Source organism: Cinclus cinclus, chromosome 7, assembly GCF_963662255.1.
Source record: "Cinclus cinclus chromosome 7, bCinCin1.1, whole genome shotgun sequence".
NCBI classification, from domain to species: Eukaryota; Metazoa; Chordata; class Aves; order Passeriformes; family Cinclidae; genus Cinclus; species Cinclus cinclus.
Window position 1 is genome coordinate 34,800,337 of NC_085052.1, and position 19,114 is coordinate 34,819,450.

At 39.6% G+C, this 19,114-nt stretch overlaps 1 protein-coding gene across 4 annotated transcripts in view; it reads left to right on the forward strand.

The window, feature by feature from the left end:
• The window catches only part of CTNNA3 (catenin alpha 3), a 401,940-nt gene that overhangs the window by 272,762 nt on the left and 110,064 nt on the right, over positions 1 to 19,114 (forward strand). For all 4 annotated transcript variants that reach the window (XM_062496193.1, XM_062496191.1, XM_062496192.1 and 1 more), the window contains one exon: positions 11,029 to 11,185. In XM_062496193.1, the coding sequence (XP_062352177.1) occupies positions 11,029 to 11,185 (157 nt within the window). The remainder of the gene's footprint in view (positions 1 to 11,028; positions 11,186 to 19,114) is intronic.

Below are 19,114 nucleotides of genomic sequence, written 5' to 3' on the forward strand. Positions count from 1 at the left end.
TAACCTGGAGATGTTTTTCAGCTGGAATACTGGCAGTGTTACCAGGATTCTTGTGAGTGCTCAGTGCCCTGCAGTCACATGGGGATGTAGATGAGGAGCACATGGAAGCACTTGGGGAAGTAGATGATATACACACAAGTCTGGTGGAGCTGCACTGATGACAGGATGGCCTCATGGTCCACGTTCCTGTGTGTGCCTGTGTGTCCCATGAGCTGCATCTGTGGAACAAGCTTTCTGGAGTTTTCTTCTGCCTTCTGCAGGAGCTTGGAATGCAAAGGCACAGCAGTTTATTTTTCTTCCCTGCACTCTGTTCCCTTGACCTTTGGGCAGGGTCAGACTTCAGTGATTTGGGGAAATTCTGACACAGCTCTGTGGGAGGATGTTAAAGGAATCCTGTGGATGTGCTGCTGTTCTGGGTGATCCTGCCTGGCCAGGCTGTTGGACCAGGCTGACCTCCAGAAGTCCCTTTCAGCCCCTGCCATTGCGTCAGTCTGTGGAGTATCTGACCTGGAGGGGGGGGAAAGGGTGAACTTTACAAATGTTGGTTCCTTCATGTCTCTGAGCTTCCAGGATTTTAAAAAGAGCATTTAAATGGTTTTATAGCAGTAGAATCAAATTCAAGGCAATGGATGGCTGCCCTTCCTGTGTTCTCATGATTTCTGACTGTGAACTACAATGTCATAATGTCATTGAATGTGGCAAAGAGTGGTAACATGATGTGCAGGGGGATTTTCTGTGTTCTGTTTTGCATTCATATCTAGCAGTTTATCTGCTTTACTAAATTCCTAATTAAAGGTAATAAGAAATGTCACAGCAGCTTTGAAAGTAAAAGTAGCAAGTACACAAGCAGTTTATTTCCTTCCTGTGTCGCTTAGAAGATTGTGCATTAAAGTTGACATGAAGGTGGAGTCTTAATTTGCTATTCTGAGTTAGAAAGGTTAGAGAGCTTTACATCATAAAGCTTTTGCTACTATTGCAAACAGAGTAATTTCTGGTGTTGTTTACCAAGCTTACTTCTCCCCAGTATATCTTTACATGATGAATTGATGGGAATTAAATTTCAGTTTTCAGATAAAGTCATGCCGTTATGTGTATCATGGGAATGTAGTGCTCTCAAAACTATTCTTAGGATTTTGTGGGCTACAGAGGCAACTTGATGCGTACTTGTAGATCATTTTGGGTTTGTTTGGAGCTCTATGAAAACCTTAGGTGTAGGTTTTCACATTTTATTTCCCACATGTGCTGATACTGGCATCCTAGCAGGAAAAGATGTGGGCAGTATGTTTGGCTAGGAAGCTGTAACCTTACTCTGGATTTTAACTATCCCTTTCAGTAACTCCCTGGAATGTTGAACTGTTATTCCATGTGGCTTCTGATCCCCAGGAGTTGAAATGAGACCTGGCTAACAGGATGGTAGTTGCTGTCCTGCACAGGAGCATTTGCTCTATTGACCTCTGACAGCAGGAGGATGTATGTGAAGAGTGACCACGTGGCTGTAAGAAGAACATCAGAACAAGCACACATGCCTGTGTGTAAAACCAGTGATGGAGCCCTGTTTTCCTGCAGTTGGCCGAATGTGTGCCTCAAGATGGGCATTCCTGGTTTTCTTTGCTTGCGTGCATGGCTTCAGGTGTTGTGCTTAATTGCAGCCTGCAATTAATACCGCAAGTATTCAATGTCCTTAATGCAGGCAGGCTCTTTCCATTGCTGGTCCTGCTTCAAGCGAAGACAAACACATCACCTGAGAGTTGTTCTGGCACCAATCCTGCTACAGGAAGAATCTGGTGTTCATGGGGTGTTGGCTTATTTGTCTGTTCACAGTTGTGTTGTGTTGGACTGGGAGGGAGGAGCAGCCCAGGAAGGTCGGGGTGTTTGTAGGCTGTGGCAAGGAAAGCCTTAGCAAGGCCCTTGAAGCCTGCAGTGGGGGCCAGGAGCACGGAGTGAGGCCTCAGGAGGGCAGCAAAAACCTCCAGGACCAGAAAGGGCATCATAGTGTGTGCTGCTGCTTAGATCTTTGCCTGTGGCAGAAACAGGTGAAAAATTGCAGTTTGTCTGACTGTGTGAGTGACGTGGAATATGCTTGAGGATGCCTGTGAGTCCCGCTTTTTCACCGGACTGTTTCTGCCTGTTCTTTCCAGAGGCACATCATGGATTTTCAACCTCTGTGTACCTGTAACTGTCTCTGTAACTCTTCTAGGGCTTTCTATGGTCTGTCTATCCAGTAACTTGTTTTTGTGTGAAGCTGAAAGCTCGCTGTTGGCTTCAGCTCTGCCTTTCTTCAGCTCTGACCATACCACAGCTTATAGATGTTGCAGGAAATTAAGGGCATTGGCATTTGTAATGGTGATGGTTTTGTTAGAAGTCCCAAGAGGGAATGATGAACTAATTAATACTAATTTAGTAGGGTGTTTGTATTTTCTTGTTGCTGTTTTGGTAGAGGTTTTGTATAATATACTTAAAAATGTGTATGATACAATAGTTGTGTCATGCATGTTGAGCTTTACTGATACCCTTCCCTCCAGTTTATAAATTTAATCCATATGTGCATTCATCTTACCAAATATTCAAGGATTGTAACTGTAGTGAGTTACACTGCAATTGTTCCAGTCCCACTACAGTTTTACTGCATCTCTCTAAAGTTTGGTACATGAATGAATAGTCCATAAGGACTTTTCTGTTTGATATGCATTACATTATAAACTGGACTAAAGATTTACTTGGACATACCATCCAATAAACAGAAGGTTAATGACATAAGCATAAATTTTACATTGTAATTTTAGTCTGCAGCTAATTTGATTGATAATTACTGGTGTATTTGGACACAGGGGCTTTTTATGTTTAACACCTTTTGAGATCTAGTGCTTAGGCTATGTAATTCCCTGGAGAGTTTTCTTTATGCTTGCACGTGCTGGGAAGCTGTACCGTAGCTGTGGGCATGTGATGTGTGCTGGTGGCTGCATGGCTTGTCCCAGTTAGATCAGCAAACACAGCTGTCCCCAGTGGGAAGAAGTTTTATCCCAATGTAGTGGGTACTGCTGCTGTGCTGTGATAGAGCATTTGCACAGCCTAAGAAAATGTAGGAAAGGTTTACATTTCTAAAAAGCTTTGCTGCATGAAGAGACTTGGGACACAAAGGTAAATACACTTATAGTGAACTGCAGGTAGCTGAGCTCCAGATCTGGACAGAGCCCTGCTGAATATGACTTCCACTATGTTTGTTTTGTTATTTTGTACTCAAAACCATTATAAGCAGAACTCAGAATACTTTTTCCTACTCAATGTATCAGTAAGTCTTGAGTTGTATTTTAACTTTCCATTTTAAGAATATGCTTATCTTGAAATCAGTTTTGAGAATGAATTGCCCAAGGCTTGATAAACTTGGGTGAAGTCTTCTGTGGCTTTCTGAGACTTGTCAGGTCAAGTGGGTAAGTTCTGGAAGGAAAGTGCTGTTAGATGCATTTAAGAATCAGTCTGTAAGTGTTCAGCCTATTCTGTTGTCTGTCTCAAAAAAACAGAGTGACTATTCACCCAAATGTAAATACTGAATACCTCAGTGTATCATCAGTTCTTTTGTTCTTTTCTGACATTTTAAGCTAAAATAATAGATTTTTTTTTTAATAAATATAACTTTGTGTGCCTTTTCTGTGGAAGGGTTCCAGATTTATTCAGAAGTGTGCATTTAGTCCCTCTGTAAAGCCAAACAAAGATATGTATGGGGGTAGGAGGAGCTATAGAGGACTGCTTGGTGTGTTTAGGTTTGATTCCATTTTGTTCCTGAGGAGTGCATCATGCCTCTCAGCAGGGCTAGACTATGTTGGAAGGTTTGCTTTTGAGTGAAACTGCACAGCTTGTTTTAATAATGCAAAAATATCCTGGTGTAATAATAACATATTTCTGTGTATCACTGGTAGCCACGACCCAGACACCAGGAGACAAAGGCATGCACAATTTAGTCTGATTTCTTGCCTGGTATACCAGATCAATAATATTTGTAGGATTGCTGGGTTACCCCCTTGCCCACAGTTCTGTTTGTTCTTGAGGGATTGCTTTACCTGTGTGCTGCTAATTTAGTCACAAGTTTCTTGACCAGTAGCTTCTAATAAGCACATAAAAGTTTTATCTTCCTTTAATAGTTGGTATCAAGAAGGCTTTTGCTAGATTTTAAAATGATAATATAACTCTTTGTCCACTGATGCTTTTTGCAGAGCTTCAAGTTGCTTCGTATTCTCAGAACGAGTAAACTCATATATAACTTATCCAACTCATTACCAAACACAGTTAAGTATGTTCACTGTTAAACCATGTTCCTTGAGTGAGATCCCTCCTTCCTGCTTTTTAAATTGTGGGAAAGGAGAAAGAATCTTACTAAGTTCTCAAAATACTGGTTCTGCCAAAGTAGAGGTTGCAAATAGGACTTTGAAATTTTATCTTGGATCCTAATTTGTCTTATTTGTTTTCACAACTGCATTTAGCATTTTAGGGGTTACTGAGTTCTTATTTTGTCATTGTTTCTCGTTGGATCTTTGAGTCTCTCTCTGAAACAGTAGGTGTCTTAATTTTGAACATAATGTGAAACTTTATGGCCATGTACCACCTATACACTTATCTCCTCATAACTATCAGGACTAGATAATGCTGCAGAGGTAGCATTTTTCTGGGATGTCATGAGGAGAGGAGTGGGCTGTGGATGGAAATTCTCCTATGTTCAGAAATAAATGAAAGTTTCCTATGGAAGTACAATCTTGCTTTGTTTTGATATGTCACTTTTGATACAATGATTAAAAAATCTCCCTTTACTCTGCATCTACTTTCAGCTGTTTTCAGTGGGGTTTAGAGTTTGCCTTTTGAATTTATAAAACAATTCAAGTCAGTTTTATAAACAAAGAGAGCCAGTAATTTATTTACTCTTGGAATGCACTTAGCCCTTGGGTGGAATGTGTCTGAATTGTCTAGAGCTGTTATCAACATGACCTCAATTTTTTTTATTTCTATTGACTGAAATGTGTTTTATGATTAAGTATGTTGTACAGAAGATATTCAGCTTTCCAAACTGTTAAATTGTTACTGGTTTTTCATATCTGTGTCACTGCAATTGCTTTACAGGCCAGATGCCAAAGCAGCAGTGTCACATGTCCTTGCACCTTTTTGCCATTATAGTGTTTTGTTTTGGTGTGGTTTTTTTTTTTTTCAGGTTTGTGTTTTTGACTTAGTAGTAAATAGTTACTCTTTTTACAGAGCTTGGGTATATCTGTATATTTAAGGTCCCCCACTGTGCTAAGAGAAATACAAGGCACAGCTTGACAGAAATAAGTTCCCTGTGATTTTGTGTTAAAAGAACAAAAACAGCGGAGTGCCAGCATGTTTCTTGGTTTCTATTAAAACCTATTTCTATTTCTATTCTATTAAAGAACCATTGTGTCCTAGTAGTGACCTAGGAAATCCTGTCATGGTGTTGTTGCATTGTTTACATTTCTATTACCTTTCCTAGATTACCCTGAGAAGTGTCTCAGTGTTCTTGCCCCAGAAGCAATCGTTGTCAATATTTATAATAGAATTACTCTGTAATTTCTGTGTTTCAGAGCAACAGTATTTCAGGTTGGAAGGGACTTTAGGATGTCTGCAGCCTTTTGCTCACAGCTGTTTCTTTCAGTGCTTAGTTTCTAACTCAGCTCTGACTGTTCTCTAAAGTTTGATTGGAGAGGTGTTTAAAGTCCAAGGGCAGAGACTGCACAAACTATTCAGGCAACTTGTTTCACTGCTTGACTGACCTTGGTGTGAAATTGCTCCTGTGTGAATCTGTGCTCTCATCAGCTTCTCCCTCTGATTGTTGTCAGAATACCCTTCTGCTGTGCATGGCTGTGCAAAGCCTGTCTGTGCTGTTTTTGTCATCTCCTGCCTGTTGAAGGGCTACCCTTGGGGCCCTCGGAAGCCCCCTTTTCCCCAGGCTGAAAAAGCTCAGTTCTCTCTCCCTCCTTTCAGAGTAAGAGCATCAGGCCACATCCCTCTTGGTGGCCTTCTGCTGAATGTGCCTTTTTTATTGCTGTCTCTGTTGTATCAGAGAGCCCGAAAGGGGGCACATGGACACGGTTTTCTGACTGTGACGCAGCGTCTTCCTCAGTGCTGTGTCCATGCCCTTGGAGCTTGCAGCGCTGTTGGCTTTCATTGGGAATGCTGCTGGCACGGAGCAGGGTGCCAGCTCCTTTCGCAGCAGAGCTGTGAAAGAGTGCCCACTGAAAAAAGTGCCCCAGCTGGCCACTGCCCTGTGTCACGAGGAGTGTGTTACTGCACCCCAGCTGTACGGCTGGGTTTTTGACATTCAGGTCATCATTTTTGAAAGAAGGAAGGAAAACCTCAGGTTCTCTTCTGTCAAATCCAACTGGACATGAGTTTTCTTCCTTACAGTCCCAAGCAGTGCAATTTCTTCTGTGATGTAGCATGAGGTACTTAGTTTACTAAACAGCTTGGAAAATATCCACCTTCTGAAATCTCAGAAACAGTTTTCTGTGTTTTGTTGTGTTATCCATGTACATCCCTTGATTAATCTTATTCAGTATGTTTAGAAACTGGCCACATTACATAAATTAATTTGGATCAGTGTAAGATGCACAGAATAGTTTTGATTTTAAACAAAGACATTCATTCTGATCTCTAGAAATGCCAGGCTCAAATGGCACATTGATGTATTGTTCACCTTGAATATGAGCATCCTATTATACTTCCTACATCAATAAAATACAGAGCTGTTTCACCTTACAGTAGCAAAACTCTGGTCAAGTTCTAAATGGTGTTACCCTGGGGTGAGCTCTTCCAGCTTTGCTGTAGTACCTTACACTAGGGTAGAAGTGATCCTTCTGTTCTTGGAAGTAAAATTTATCAGGCATATTTGAGAAATACTTGACTGAACCTGCCTCTGCTGTTACTGTGTCAAGTTGATGTATTTGCCCACCTCATTTTGTTGGAAAATAATCTGCTGGGTCTGCAAGTGAATGTAAAGCTGGGTGGTGAGCTCCTGTTCATCTGAAAAGTAAGATAATCACCAAACAAACCAAAGCTATTAAGGTATTTTTCTTGTTTTGGTTAGAGGGGCTAACAGTTTTTGGTGTTCAGAATATCCTTAATTTTTAAGCAATTTCTAGTTTTCTTCTGCTGTAGTCTCTGCCATAACAGACATTAGCCATTGTTTCTTTCCCTGCTTGTTTTTAATTGAAAGACTGTAAAAGTATGCTCTTGTAATGCTAATCCAACCCTGCATCTGCACTTTTTACTCTTGGGTTGTCTTCTTTTACCTGACCTTGGGCTGGATGATTCATCCTTCCCTAAAGGTACCATCTCACTGAACACTGCTTCCCTGCCTGGTGTGGCAGGATGAATGTCTGTTGTCCCTAAGTTGTTACTTGTGCAATAAAGGAGTAGCTGTGCCAGTCTTAAGCTGACTGCATGAAGAGTGTCCAGGTGTGGGCTTGTGGGCCTGTCTTGGTCCTGGTGTTTTGTTTTTCTGCCCCCACATGCCCTGTTTTAGCCACTGTGCACACAGGAGTACATCCCTGAAAGCTGCATATCCTGTGCACACCTCACATTTCATTTGAACATACCTGTATTTTGATGTAGCAGCCAGCTGTTCAGAAGTGAGTAGAAAGCAGGATTATTTTATTACTATCATCATTTTGCTGTGTCCTCAAGCTTCTCTCAACTTCTGTAATCACTGTGCAGTTAAACTTCAGAGACTGATTTTCATTTGATAGAATGTATAGAGTGTGATGTATCCTGTACTTGATGAGAACATATTATATTACTGCTGTGCAACTAATAATAGCAGATGCTGTCCTCACCTAGGTTCTGCTCATAAATCCAAGGATTTATTTAAAAACTGGTAATTTAGCTCCTAGTGAAATGCCCCAGCAGTGAGCAGGAGTAGTAGCAACTTTATGGTAACCTGAACTGTGATATTTATGTGCAGAAATACAAATGGGGGAAAAGTAATAATGGAATTTGAACAGCCTAATAATGCTGTAATACTACAGAATAAGGCTATATTCAATTAGCCAGTAACAAATGTTAACCTTATTTTAGATCAGGAAGCAGTGGTAAAACAGGGACTTCTGATCAGTTTTGCTCTCATTGTTTCTTGAGGCCAATTCAGATGATAAATCAGCACCATGAATGACAGTTGGAGTGAAGTAGAAAAGCTAATAAACTTCATGAAGCCTAAGAAAGTGGTGTTTTCCACTTGGTCTCTTGTGGGTGAGTCTGACTATGTCCCAATGTGAAGTTTTCTTTTTTGATTTTTTTTCTTCTTCTTTCTATGGGATAAGAGTGTTTATAGTCTCCATTTTACTCATGTGATAATGCGTATCTTCACGTTTGTTAGTCTAGATTGAGAGTACACGGTCTGAAACATGCATGGCTTTGGGGAAGTTCCAGATAGAACAAAGCTCACACCAGGTCTGTGCTTAGCTGAACTTCAGCAACCTTGCTTGGCTCTTAAATCTTGTACCTTGATGTGGGTCCCAGGCAGGACAAAGACATGGGGTCTGTAGTGTGCTCTGCAGTTTAAATATGACAGGATTTTGGTTTCATTGCTAGCAGTCCAAATTGTTCTATGGTATTTTTTTCTGTGAGTTATTTCCACACTTGTGGAAATCCAAAGTGGAATTAAGTCTTTTCCTAGTAGGGTATTAAGGGTTTAATTTACCAGGAGAGCCATAAGGAACAGTGTCACCTTTAATGTTTAACTCATGATTAGCTGCCTTTTTGTGGGATGGACCTGATTTCTTGTAGCTGTAAATTTCCTGTGGGAAGCCTTAGGTAAATGCTCTAGTTTGTGTTGCTGAGGTGGTTAGAGGTGATGGTTTTCAGCCCTTGTGCAGCCTCAGCCCATCAGATGTGCAGTGCATCTGTGCTGTCAGAGCAGGGTGCCCACCTGCCTGGGCTGTAGTTACTGCAGGCTTTGGGACTTCACTTCCAGAGATAGCTGGAGTCATCAGGATTTCTAAATGCACCCATCTGATGAAGTTGGCTATGTTCTCTAATACTTTTGGTGATCTTCCCAAGCAGTTCACCTCTTTATTGCATGTGGTGAGACAAATGTTGGTTCTTTTTATCTTTGGCAAGATAAAAGATGCTGGTTCTGATACTGAAACAGTTTTTTGCACAGTCTTGTTACTTTCAGCAGAGCCAACCTGGTAAATCTGCCAATACAAAGAAGAAAATGCAGTAAGAAGAAGACTTCATTGTATTCAAGCAGAACAGAGTTTGACTTTCAGTTAGTATTTAATTAGGGACTTAAATAGAAAAGTTAGAAATTACCTGTTCAGTATTTTAGTCTTGATGGACACATTTTAAAACCTAAACTGGTTAGTGTGGTAAATCAAAACAGGACCAGTGTGACCTAAGAATTATTGAGGTGGAATTTTGAGCCCTTGGCTTAGAAAATTGATCCTGTGTATTTTGATCAAGCATGACAGGAGTGAAAACAGTTAAAGCCTCAACTCTTGCAAATTTCTTACTTTTAAAAGTGTTGGGAGAGCTGCTGTGAGCCAAACAGAAATGGACTTTTATATGTTGAACTTAATGTGGGGAGTTATGTATCTTGGATATTGCTACTTAAATAGAGAAACTGGAGGCGATAGCCTCTATGCAACTGTACAGGGACAGGCACTTAATTTTTTGGGTGTGCTGTGCATGCTAACAAAATGTATGCTTTGGACAGAAATATATTTGCTGACTACTTGAAACCTGCTTTCCAACATTTTCAAATGTTTAGAGTTAGAATTGGAAAAATTATTAATTAAAACTTGCACCCCACTTTTATAAAAACGTCCCCCAGTATGTAGGTGGTGCCTATTTGATGCCAGCCTTGATGCCTTTTGCTCCTGGCAGTGTCAGAGCTTCTGCTCTTTTCCTGTGCTATAACAAATGTATGTTACCACATCAGGAACCCAGCTGACCAAAATGGGGAAGGCAGAATTCTCATTGTTACTGCACCAGCATATTCTGGCCTATTAAAGTATCTTGCAAAGTCTTTATATGACTCTTTCCAGGGCCAGTGTGCAATTTGAATGGTTTCTTCCCCTTCCAGAAAGTGAAGGATAACTTGTAATATATTTCATTTGTGATGTTGTCTTTCTTCTTTTCCTGCTGCTCTTCCTGCGCTTTTTGATTCTCTCCCGTACAAGTGTGTGTTGTTTTAATTCTCCTCATGTTTTGCTTGGTGTTTGGTTGTCTTGAAACCATTCCCCTTTTTCATAAATAAGCAGTGTTCAGAAGGGAAAAAAGGGAAGTGCAAGGTTAATGTTCAGCCTCTGTCCAGCATATGTGTTAGTTTATTTAAAAATGTTTATTTATGTAGCATCAATAAACATCCATGTTAGGGAAAAGCCTCTCTAGCTAACTGACTGAAGTATCTATAGAAATAATCACTTCGGGGTCCAGTGTTTGCATCTTCAGTTAGTCTTTTCTGAAAGAGAGGAAATCTACCCTCTTCATGTGGATGTAAGTTCTGGTTTTAGTCTGAACTGATTTAGCACAACCAGTCTGCTGCGTTTATCTAGACGTAGTATGAGTTATATCCCATTCTTCTGATCATGGAAGATAGATCTGTTGTTCTGGCTAGGCCTCCCACTTCCACATCGCAGAGGCTGATTCTCTCTGTGGAGATACTCAGTAACAAGTTCTGGATGCTAAAGAGCTTAAACTCAGACCTGAAGTCATGTTTGCTGTTCTGGTCAGTGTGTGAGAGTAAAAACCTCCTTGTGTTTGATATCTTGCAAACTGTAAGAGTGTGATTTTCCAACTAAAACCAAAATTGGGATTCTGCTGTCCTCTTCCATCAGCTTCTTAATTTGTGAAGCTGAGATGGAAGTTGGCCTAAGCAACATCTGATATTTCTTCTTGAGAACTGAACCAAAAGCTGAGGAAAGCTTTTGTTTGGAGAACAGCAGGAATGCTACTTTGATATGTTAAGTAAAACATAAGATTTGATTTCTGAAGAAATAATTAGTTGGTTTTGTCTATTTTTTTGTACAGGTTATTAATGCTGCTTTAGCTCTTGCTGCCAGGCCAAAAAGTCAAGTTGTGAAAAGCAACATGGAGATGTACAGGAGTACATGGGAGAATCACATCCGTGTTCTTACTGAAGCTGTGGATGACATAACAAGTATTGATGATTTCCTTGCTGTGTCAGGTATGATACTTTTTAGAACCCAGTTGTTCTCTTATATGCTTTGAAAATTTTTCATCACTTTTCAGTAGGAAACCAGTGAAAGGTGAGGTTGTATAATGATTTGTGAAACCATTGCTGCTATTTCAAATGTCCCCACTCAGTGGATATTGCTGCTGTGCATGGTGTAGAGCTGGGCAGAAGTTCCAGGGTGTGGCAGGGGTACATTTATCCATACCCACGGCTTCATTTTCCTCTGCACTTTCGAGTCCTCTCTGCAGCTGTGAGAAGTCTCCAAGAAGAGGAAGTGCATACACCTTAAACAAGAGGTTCTTGGGATGCCCTGTGTTCCAGTTACTGTGGAATGCACAGTAGAATTTCTGGAATTTTCAGTCTCACAGATGTTTGTCACACAAAATGTACTTTTACAAATCTCTTCAGTGAAGAGGCCTTTGGTAGTAAATTGTATTTGCTGAAGCAGTGAGTGTCTTCAGCATTTAAAAAGAAGACAGAAAACACTGTCTTAACTTTTTGCAGTTTAAAGATGCCAGTTCTGATGGAAAGTTCTGCTTTCACTGGGGAAAAGTATTTAACGGAAGCGTTTCAGTTGCACAGTGCCTGCTCTTTGTGTTGCTCCTGCTAAAATTCACCTCAATATATATAGTTTAGAAATCTTTCTATTGTGAAGCACATGTAAATTTGTATAATTCTACTTTTTTGAGTTATCTTAATGATGTGGAAAGGAAGGAAAGGTTTGTCTCATATGCCTTAAATGTAGTTTAATTTCTGTGTGTCTCTATGGTCAGTGGACCCTGTGCTTGCCCACTTCTCTTTAGGCATGTCCTTTGGGCTTAGTTCCAATAGTTAGGACTATTTGGTTCAGGCAGCAGTAGGAAACACGAGTAGATCTGAAGGGGTCAGTAGTTTAAAACCTTGTAAATGATGTCACAAGTAGGTTCATATTCCCAAGTTAGGCTTTGCTCATTAAACATGAGGGCAGACTCTTGCTGGAAGGGGGGCAGAGTTTGAGTATTCATAAAGCTTGTTTGGTGTCAGCACTGTGGGGACTGGCAGCTGCTGGAGTGCAGTCCCAGTAGCTGAGTGGTGTTTGTTCCTTAGATCAGGGTGTGGGTATTACAGTGCAGACAGCGTGAGCAGACATGGCTCTGCTGATGTGGGTGCAGGCTTTTCCTCAGGTGGGGAAATTCTTGCTTTACAGGGTCAGCTTGTGTACCTGCAAGTGAATTAAGTCTGTGAGTAGAGGAATGAGGTCACTGCAAATACTGTGGCTTACTTATTCATAGTTACTCTCCTGTGTGTATCTCAGTATCTTAGTACAGAGAAACATAACCTGAGAATTATTTTCTCTCTGTGTAAGTTAGCCTTTGATGGAAGAGAGCCTTTATGAACCTGCCTCTAGCTTATGGTGCAAATCTTCCTTGTTTCTGAAATTTCCTGAAATTTATGCAGGTATTGCTAAAAGTGTTAAATAAAGAGATGAAATAAGTCAATTGCTGATGAATAAAATACATGAATCTCTTTAAAACTCAGGAGATTTCATAGTAGGTTAAGAATCTTCTGTCGTTTTCATTGAGCTAAACGATTCTTTTATCTATACAGCTATGATTCATTGAAATGGCACATTTTAGGTTTTTTTCCCCAAAGTTTCTTGGACTTGAAGAATAAAATTAAGCATTCCAATAATAATTGTGTAAAAAAAAAATCTGTTGCTGGGCAGCTGCTCATTTCAGAGAAGACTCCTGGCTTTTTAGTATATTTACCTTCTTTGGTTGAACACAGTTGGATGGTGGACAATATTTGACACTAAGTAAAAGCAGGAACTACTTCAGGTAGTTTTTTATTCTTGCTGTTTATATATGTGTACTGTATTCAAAGGAAAACAGCACTACAGAACAAAAAGGATGAAATCAGGTCTCTCTACAAGTGAAAAAAGAGGTCTGACTGAAAATAGTTGAAGTGAAGGTCTGCTCCTTATAAAGGAATGCAAGAGTTAATGACTTGTGTAAAAAAAGTCATTGTGATTATGAAGCATTATAAGTGATGATCCTGTTGTTCATAGATTTGTAATGCCTTTTAAGAGCAGAGAATCAGTCTCAGCCTATCTGTTTTGGATAGTTAATTTATGCAAGGAACAAATGTGGGTGTTAATCTTTACAACCTGCTGACATTAAATTAAAAAAATACTGTCATCCATTTATCATGATGATATGAAGTCTACAGACTCATAAATTAAAATGTGCTGTTGCATTTGATGCACAAATTTCCAGGAAAGCAGTTTTGTTATGCTTGTAATTCCATTCATGTTGGTAAATCCAGAGTTTTCTCCTCAGTGCTCTGCTCTTGTAAACTGACTCTTGTGTCTTCTCCCTCATACAATTAGACTGAAGAGTTTGAGGCTTGTTTCCTAATCTTGATTCCTCTGTGTTATTTTAATACTCTTTTATTTAAAATTGCCTTAGTAAACCTAGTGGCTGTAGGTGGAAAATCTGAAATGTCAGTATTTCCTTCCTTTGTATGTGTGTTTTCTGTGCCTGATAGTGGTGTGTAGTTGCAATGACAGCCTAATTGCAATTATGAAGTATTTCAATTTTATTATGTGTTAGAAAACCAGTAAGAAGAGACTTAGATCTTTTAGTCACAGAATTGCCTCAACTTTTTCAAGGACTGTATAGTTAAGATCTGAAGTGTGCTTATATATACAGAATTCTCAGGACCTGAGATTTTTTTTTTTTCTTTTGTTGTCTTCTTGAAGAGCTTGCATGACAGACCCCTGAGCTGCTTCTGTGTCCTTCTGTTAATGTCCTTGCCCAAACTAAGATGATTTCATCAGCTGGGCCTTCTCTTCAGTGTTCCCTATGCTGTCTTGGGTTTTGCTCTTTCATATTTATAAATACCATGATGCCTAAATTCTTTAATAGTAGCTCCTCTTTTGCCAAAATGGAGGTGTCATGTTTTCATAAAAACATTTCCTTGTCCATCTCTTTCCTCATTCCTCCTCACGTATGAGTAAATCTGTCTTCAAGTACAATCCACATGACACAGAGCCTTTTCTGTTGTGTAAAATGAAGCTTGTGCTCTCCACCCTTTCATATAACCTCAAAACACAGCTTGTCTAAAGTGCATTTTGTCCCTTGTAATTGCATCAGCACTTCTAATTGAATTCTTTTTATTTAAGGTAAATGCATTCCAAATAATGGGTAATAAGTCATTAGACACTGAGGGGGTTTTGTCTGATGTCCAGTTTATTGTTTCCCTACCAGAAGTTCTGTTTGCTGCTCTTTAGCTGAAGAAGTCAAAGTAAGTGCAGTGACCTACATGTCTGCCTCTGGAAAGGGTTTGTGTAAATCCCCCATGCAGTTTCCACTGCTGAATTGATACTGGCAAAAATGAATTGAAATGTGCAAATTGATACAGGCAAATCAATCAGCAGTAGAATCTGAAGAGTCTGCTACTGTTAGTCTCGTGAACAGAACAGTATTTTATCATGTATCCACAGGTGCCCCACTAATTCAGCTCCTTAATGGAAGTGGCCTGAGGGATCTGAAACAGGCAAACACTTCAGAAACTGCTGAGGAAGTTCTGTGATGGGATTAAGGACCATTCAAGATAACTTGAGTAGGCAAAAGGGAATAATGTTTTTACTGAAGAATTGGGACCAGTCAGTGACTCCTGACAAGAAGAAGAAGAGACATCTTTCCTATGGTACTCTTGTTCTGGGGTGATGGGCAGACTTTCAGAGCACATCCTGGGATCCCTTGCACATTGCTCCCACCAAATGAAGTAGAGAAGATTACACTCCAAATGTGGAGTGTGCAGAGAATTGCTGAAAAGTCTGAAATCCTGGAAGCTAGGTATTTGTTTCCAGTCTTTTCCCTTTCCAATCTAAAAATTAAGTTTTTCCGAGCATGCTGGGAAACAGTATGATGCCACCATGTTAGAACAAAAATTGCCTTTTAATGTAAACCTGTGTCATCAGAAACTACTTATAATTCCAGGAAAGCAGCAAAATATTCAATGTTACAGTAAAGCTGTTGAGAAAATCCTTTTTGTGGGTGCAAACAGTCTTATGGCTGTCAAAAAGAACAAGAGCTAAGAGACTGTATTTTTGACTGCTTTTGTTTCATATCTGTGAAGATTTATTGGTTAAACACCAGCAAAAATAATTTGGAAAAAAGAACCTACCTTGTGTATTTTATCCACAGGCCTATTTCTAAAGATGGAATTTACTGATTGCACAGAGGGAGCAAATACCTGACTTCACTTCTTTCCCCAGCATCTATAGCTCCAGATCTGGAGCCTCAGCTGCTGCTGCAGGTTGTACTGCTGGGAGAGGACTTCAGTAGGTGATTAGGTAAGAGTGGTCAGGTGGACTTGATGGCCGTGTGGGATAGCACAAAATGGCAGAATAGAGGATCAGAATTAAAGATTAACACGGATTAGAAGAGAGCTCTGGAGATTCTCTACTGAAGCATCTTGTGCAGACCAGGTCAAACTTCAACTTCTACAAAATTTAATTTGAAACTTCTTCAGTTATATGTGGTTCAAATCTTGGTTTTAATTTGGTCTTAGCTATTATTGAACAACAAAGCTTAAGCAATGCAAAACTTAACTAGTATTAAGTTACTGCAATAGAATGTAAAAATGTCTGCTTGACAAACCCCTTCTCCTGGTTGCATCGCTGAGAGAAGAATGAAGTACATCTGAATCACTTCAATTAAGAATAGATTCATGTAAGTGTGTTTACATAAGATACTTTTTTGGAGAATGGGGACCCAGTGCTTCATTATTTCTGTTAGTTTTTGTTTTAGAAAAGATCCTGACAAACCTCTTGATTTGTTGTACTAATTCTTGGCTGGTTTGCATGGAAGTCAGTTTCTGTTTGGTAATGTTCACCCTCAAGCTGTTGCAGGCTTTAAGGGTTATTTTTGGTTTTTGTTGCACTCTTTGGAAGAGCTACATAAGATGGACTTTTGTGTCTCAGCTCTATTCCTGTGTATATTGTTAGTGTTCTTTGTGAGCTTTATGTTAATATCTGTTTGTGATTGATGGCATAAGTTTGTGCAGTTCCTTGCTCGTATTCCCCTGGACTCAGGTACCACTGATTGCACTGAGCAGTTGTCAGTCTTACCACACCTTAAGAGACCTTAAGTTAGACATTTACAGGCTTCTCATATAATTCTCTGCATTGGTATCAAAATGGTGTTTGTTACGAATCATAACTTCTTTAAGAAAAGTAGTTCTTAAATAAAGAAAAGTAGTTCTTAAATAGGTAATTTTATATTTTTACAAAATCTGATGAGCATTTTTCCCCCATCTCCAGCTGAATACACATTTCCTAAGCTTAGTCACCCTTGTTTTTCTTCAGTACTCAGTGGACAGAGAGGCTCATTTTGGAAGTGTGTCACAGCTTGTTCTGGATGATGCAGTCATTCTCTCCTAAATACAGAAAATTCTTGCTGAGATAAGACTAATATAAAATGTTATAAATTTTCCCCTTGATCTTCCAGTCTGATGTATTTCCTGTTGGTAGTTAGGTTTTTTCAAATATGTAGCAGATCTGTAGCATTATCTAGTTTTGTACAGTAGGGACAGACCTTTCCTCTATTTCTTCAAAATTACTTTGCATCAGTCCTTAAAAAAACCAAAAAAACCCCCAACTTATGTCTGTTTAGTTCCTCTGCCTTTTCATATCCCTAAATGCAATTACATGCAAGTACTCTTCCAGGTTTTATAATAGTCTCAGACTATCACACAGCCTTCCTTATCTCTGCCCTGTGGTAGTTACTGTGCTGCTGAACTGTTCTTCATTATCCAGTGTAACATGCTGTGTCAAGGTATTCTTAAGAAATAACTTTCTCGATGATGCCTGTCCTGTTAATGGCATCATATTAATTTATCCATGATTGTTTCATAGTCTTCCCAGTGCTGGGCTTTTTTTTCCCCCCAGAACCTCAGATAATCTGAAAGAATAATTTATAGTTGCTGTAGGAGGCAGGCAGGCAAGGTGGAAACAGGCCAAGATATGCAGGGGGTGTTAATATCTTTTTGTTGCAGTTGAAGGGAGGAGAAAGCTCTGGGGTTTTAGTATAAAACCCCTTTTCCTGATTTGCAGCAAAACCAGCAAACTTCAAGCTAAAAATAGCTGAATTTAGCTTAATTTGATGTTTTGAGAGAGGAGGGTGCGGAGCAGCAGAGGTGGTTAACATTTTCTCCTTCGTTCATTGTGTCTACTAACCAGTGGTCCTGCTTCTTTTAGGGTCTGATGGCTCCCACTGATATTCACACATCAGCAAACTGTGTATAAACTACAGTGGTAGTTACTCTGGAAAAGCCTGTCTATTCCTACTAGTTCTTCTCATATTCCACTGGAAGTTTCAGATATGCTCAGAAATTTATTTAATGCCAACTGCTGAAATTCAGGTTAAAAGTTCTGAAAGGTTGTATCCAGTGTGGTAGCATTTTGAAGTTTAGAAACCATTTTACAAGTGATTCGTCCTCATTTTATTCCTAAATTTGCTTGGTTCTTTAGTAGAGCGCATTTCCATTGAAAATTTGTTTCCTTCCTCTCCCTCTCCAACATCTTGTAATTTCTTTCCTTTGAAATTTATGTTCCAAAACTTCAACTGTCCTTTCCTCCTTTTCTCACTCAAACCAAATGAAAAAGCCTTCTGCAAGATGCCAGTACATGGCAACGTAAGGCTATAAAACTTTAATGCTTTGTCTGCTAATTTAGGGGAACCATTCGCAAGCGGTGTATGACACATCTGCCTTTTGTTTTTTGGGTTTTTTTTGGTTTTTGTTTTTTTTTTTTTTTTTTTTTTTGGATGCACTTTATTGTGTTGTGGTTGTATTCAGTGATTCAGGAATGCATCTCAGTGTTCATTGTGCAGAACAGCTACACTAAGCTTGCATTATGGAAGGTGGTAGTCTGAGGTTACTGCAGTTCTGCACTGCCACAGCTTTATGTGCTCTACTGGTCACTTGTTTTTTGTCAAAATGCACACTTCTGCTCATGTCAGATACAAAGTGTTGGGTGCAATCTGGGCTAATCAGATTAGGTAATGTAATAATGCAGTAATTTTCATCTTTGTGGCTACTGAAATGCTCTTAGTCTGGACTCTGAGAGTCAAGAGCTAAGGGTCTCCCTAGTAAGGCTTGTTTGTAGAGCCAAGATCACCCTCCCTTTAACTTTGTCCCATTGCTACATCTTTTAGTATGTTAAAAAAACAGCACTTGATGAGTAGCAATTCTGTGTATGGTAAGGCCAGGTGTCAGCACGGAAGCATTGATAGCATTAAGTTTTGGATTTTTGACCAGGCTCTGTTTCACATCACTTTGGACAGTTCTGGCCATTAAGATGGTGATCTGGGCAGTTGAAGTCACTGAAACTGAAAAATGCACAGTAAATACTTGGGCAAGGAGTAATGGAATGATGCAGATTTCTGTCTTATCTCTCTTGATATAATTTGTTTTACATCAATGGTTTAAAGTTCTGGTTCAGTTTATTACCACTTTTCCAGTCCATGTAGCATGTTTGCAGATGAAAACATCACAGAAATTGCCAATTACGTATTGGCCCTTAGCATAGCTATGGAGATGGTGGGGGAAAAAGCACAAACCAACAAGACACTATTCAGAGACTTAAGATTAAATTTAATGTTTTCATGCTGGCCTTTTGGCACCTGCAGTAGCAAAATACCATGCCTTGCTTTTTGTAGGAGAATAAACATAATAATCTAAGTAGAGATGTATGCACTTAATTACAGTTCCAACAGGAAGGTAGGTTACACTGTGGATTTAAATAACTTTTATATCAGGTTTGCTTCAGGATAAATATGAATTTGCCAAAATTAAAGTGGTGAAGATCCCTCTTTGTTATTGTCACCTCGTTTGTAAGTAAATGGCCTTGAAGTTTTCCCCTTTTTGTCAAGA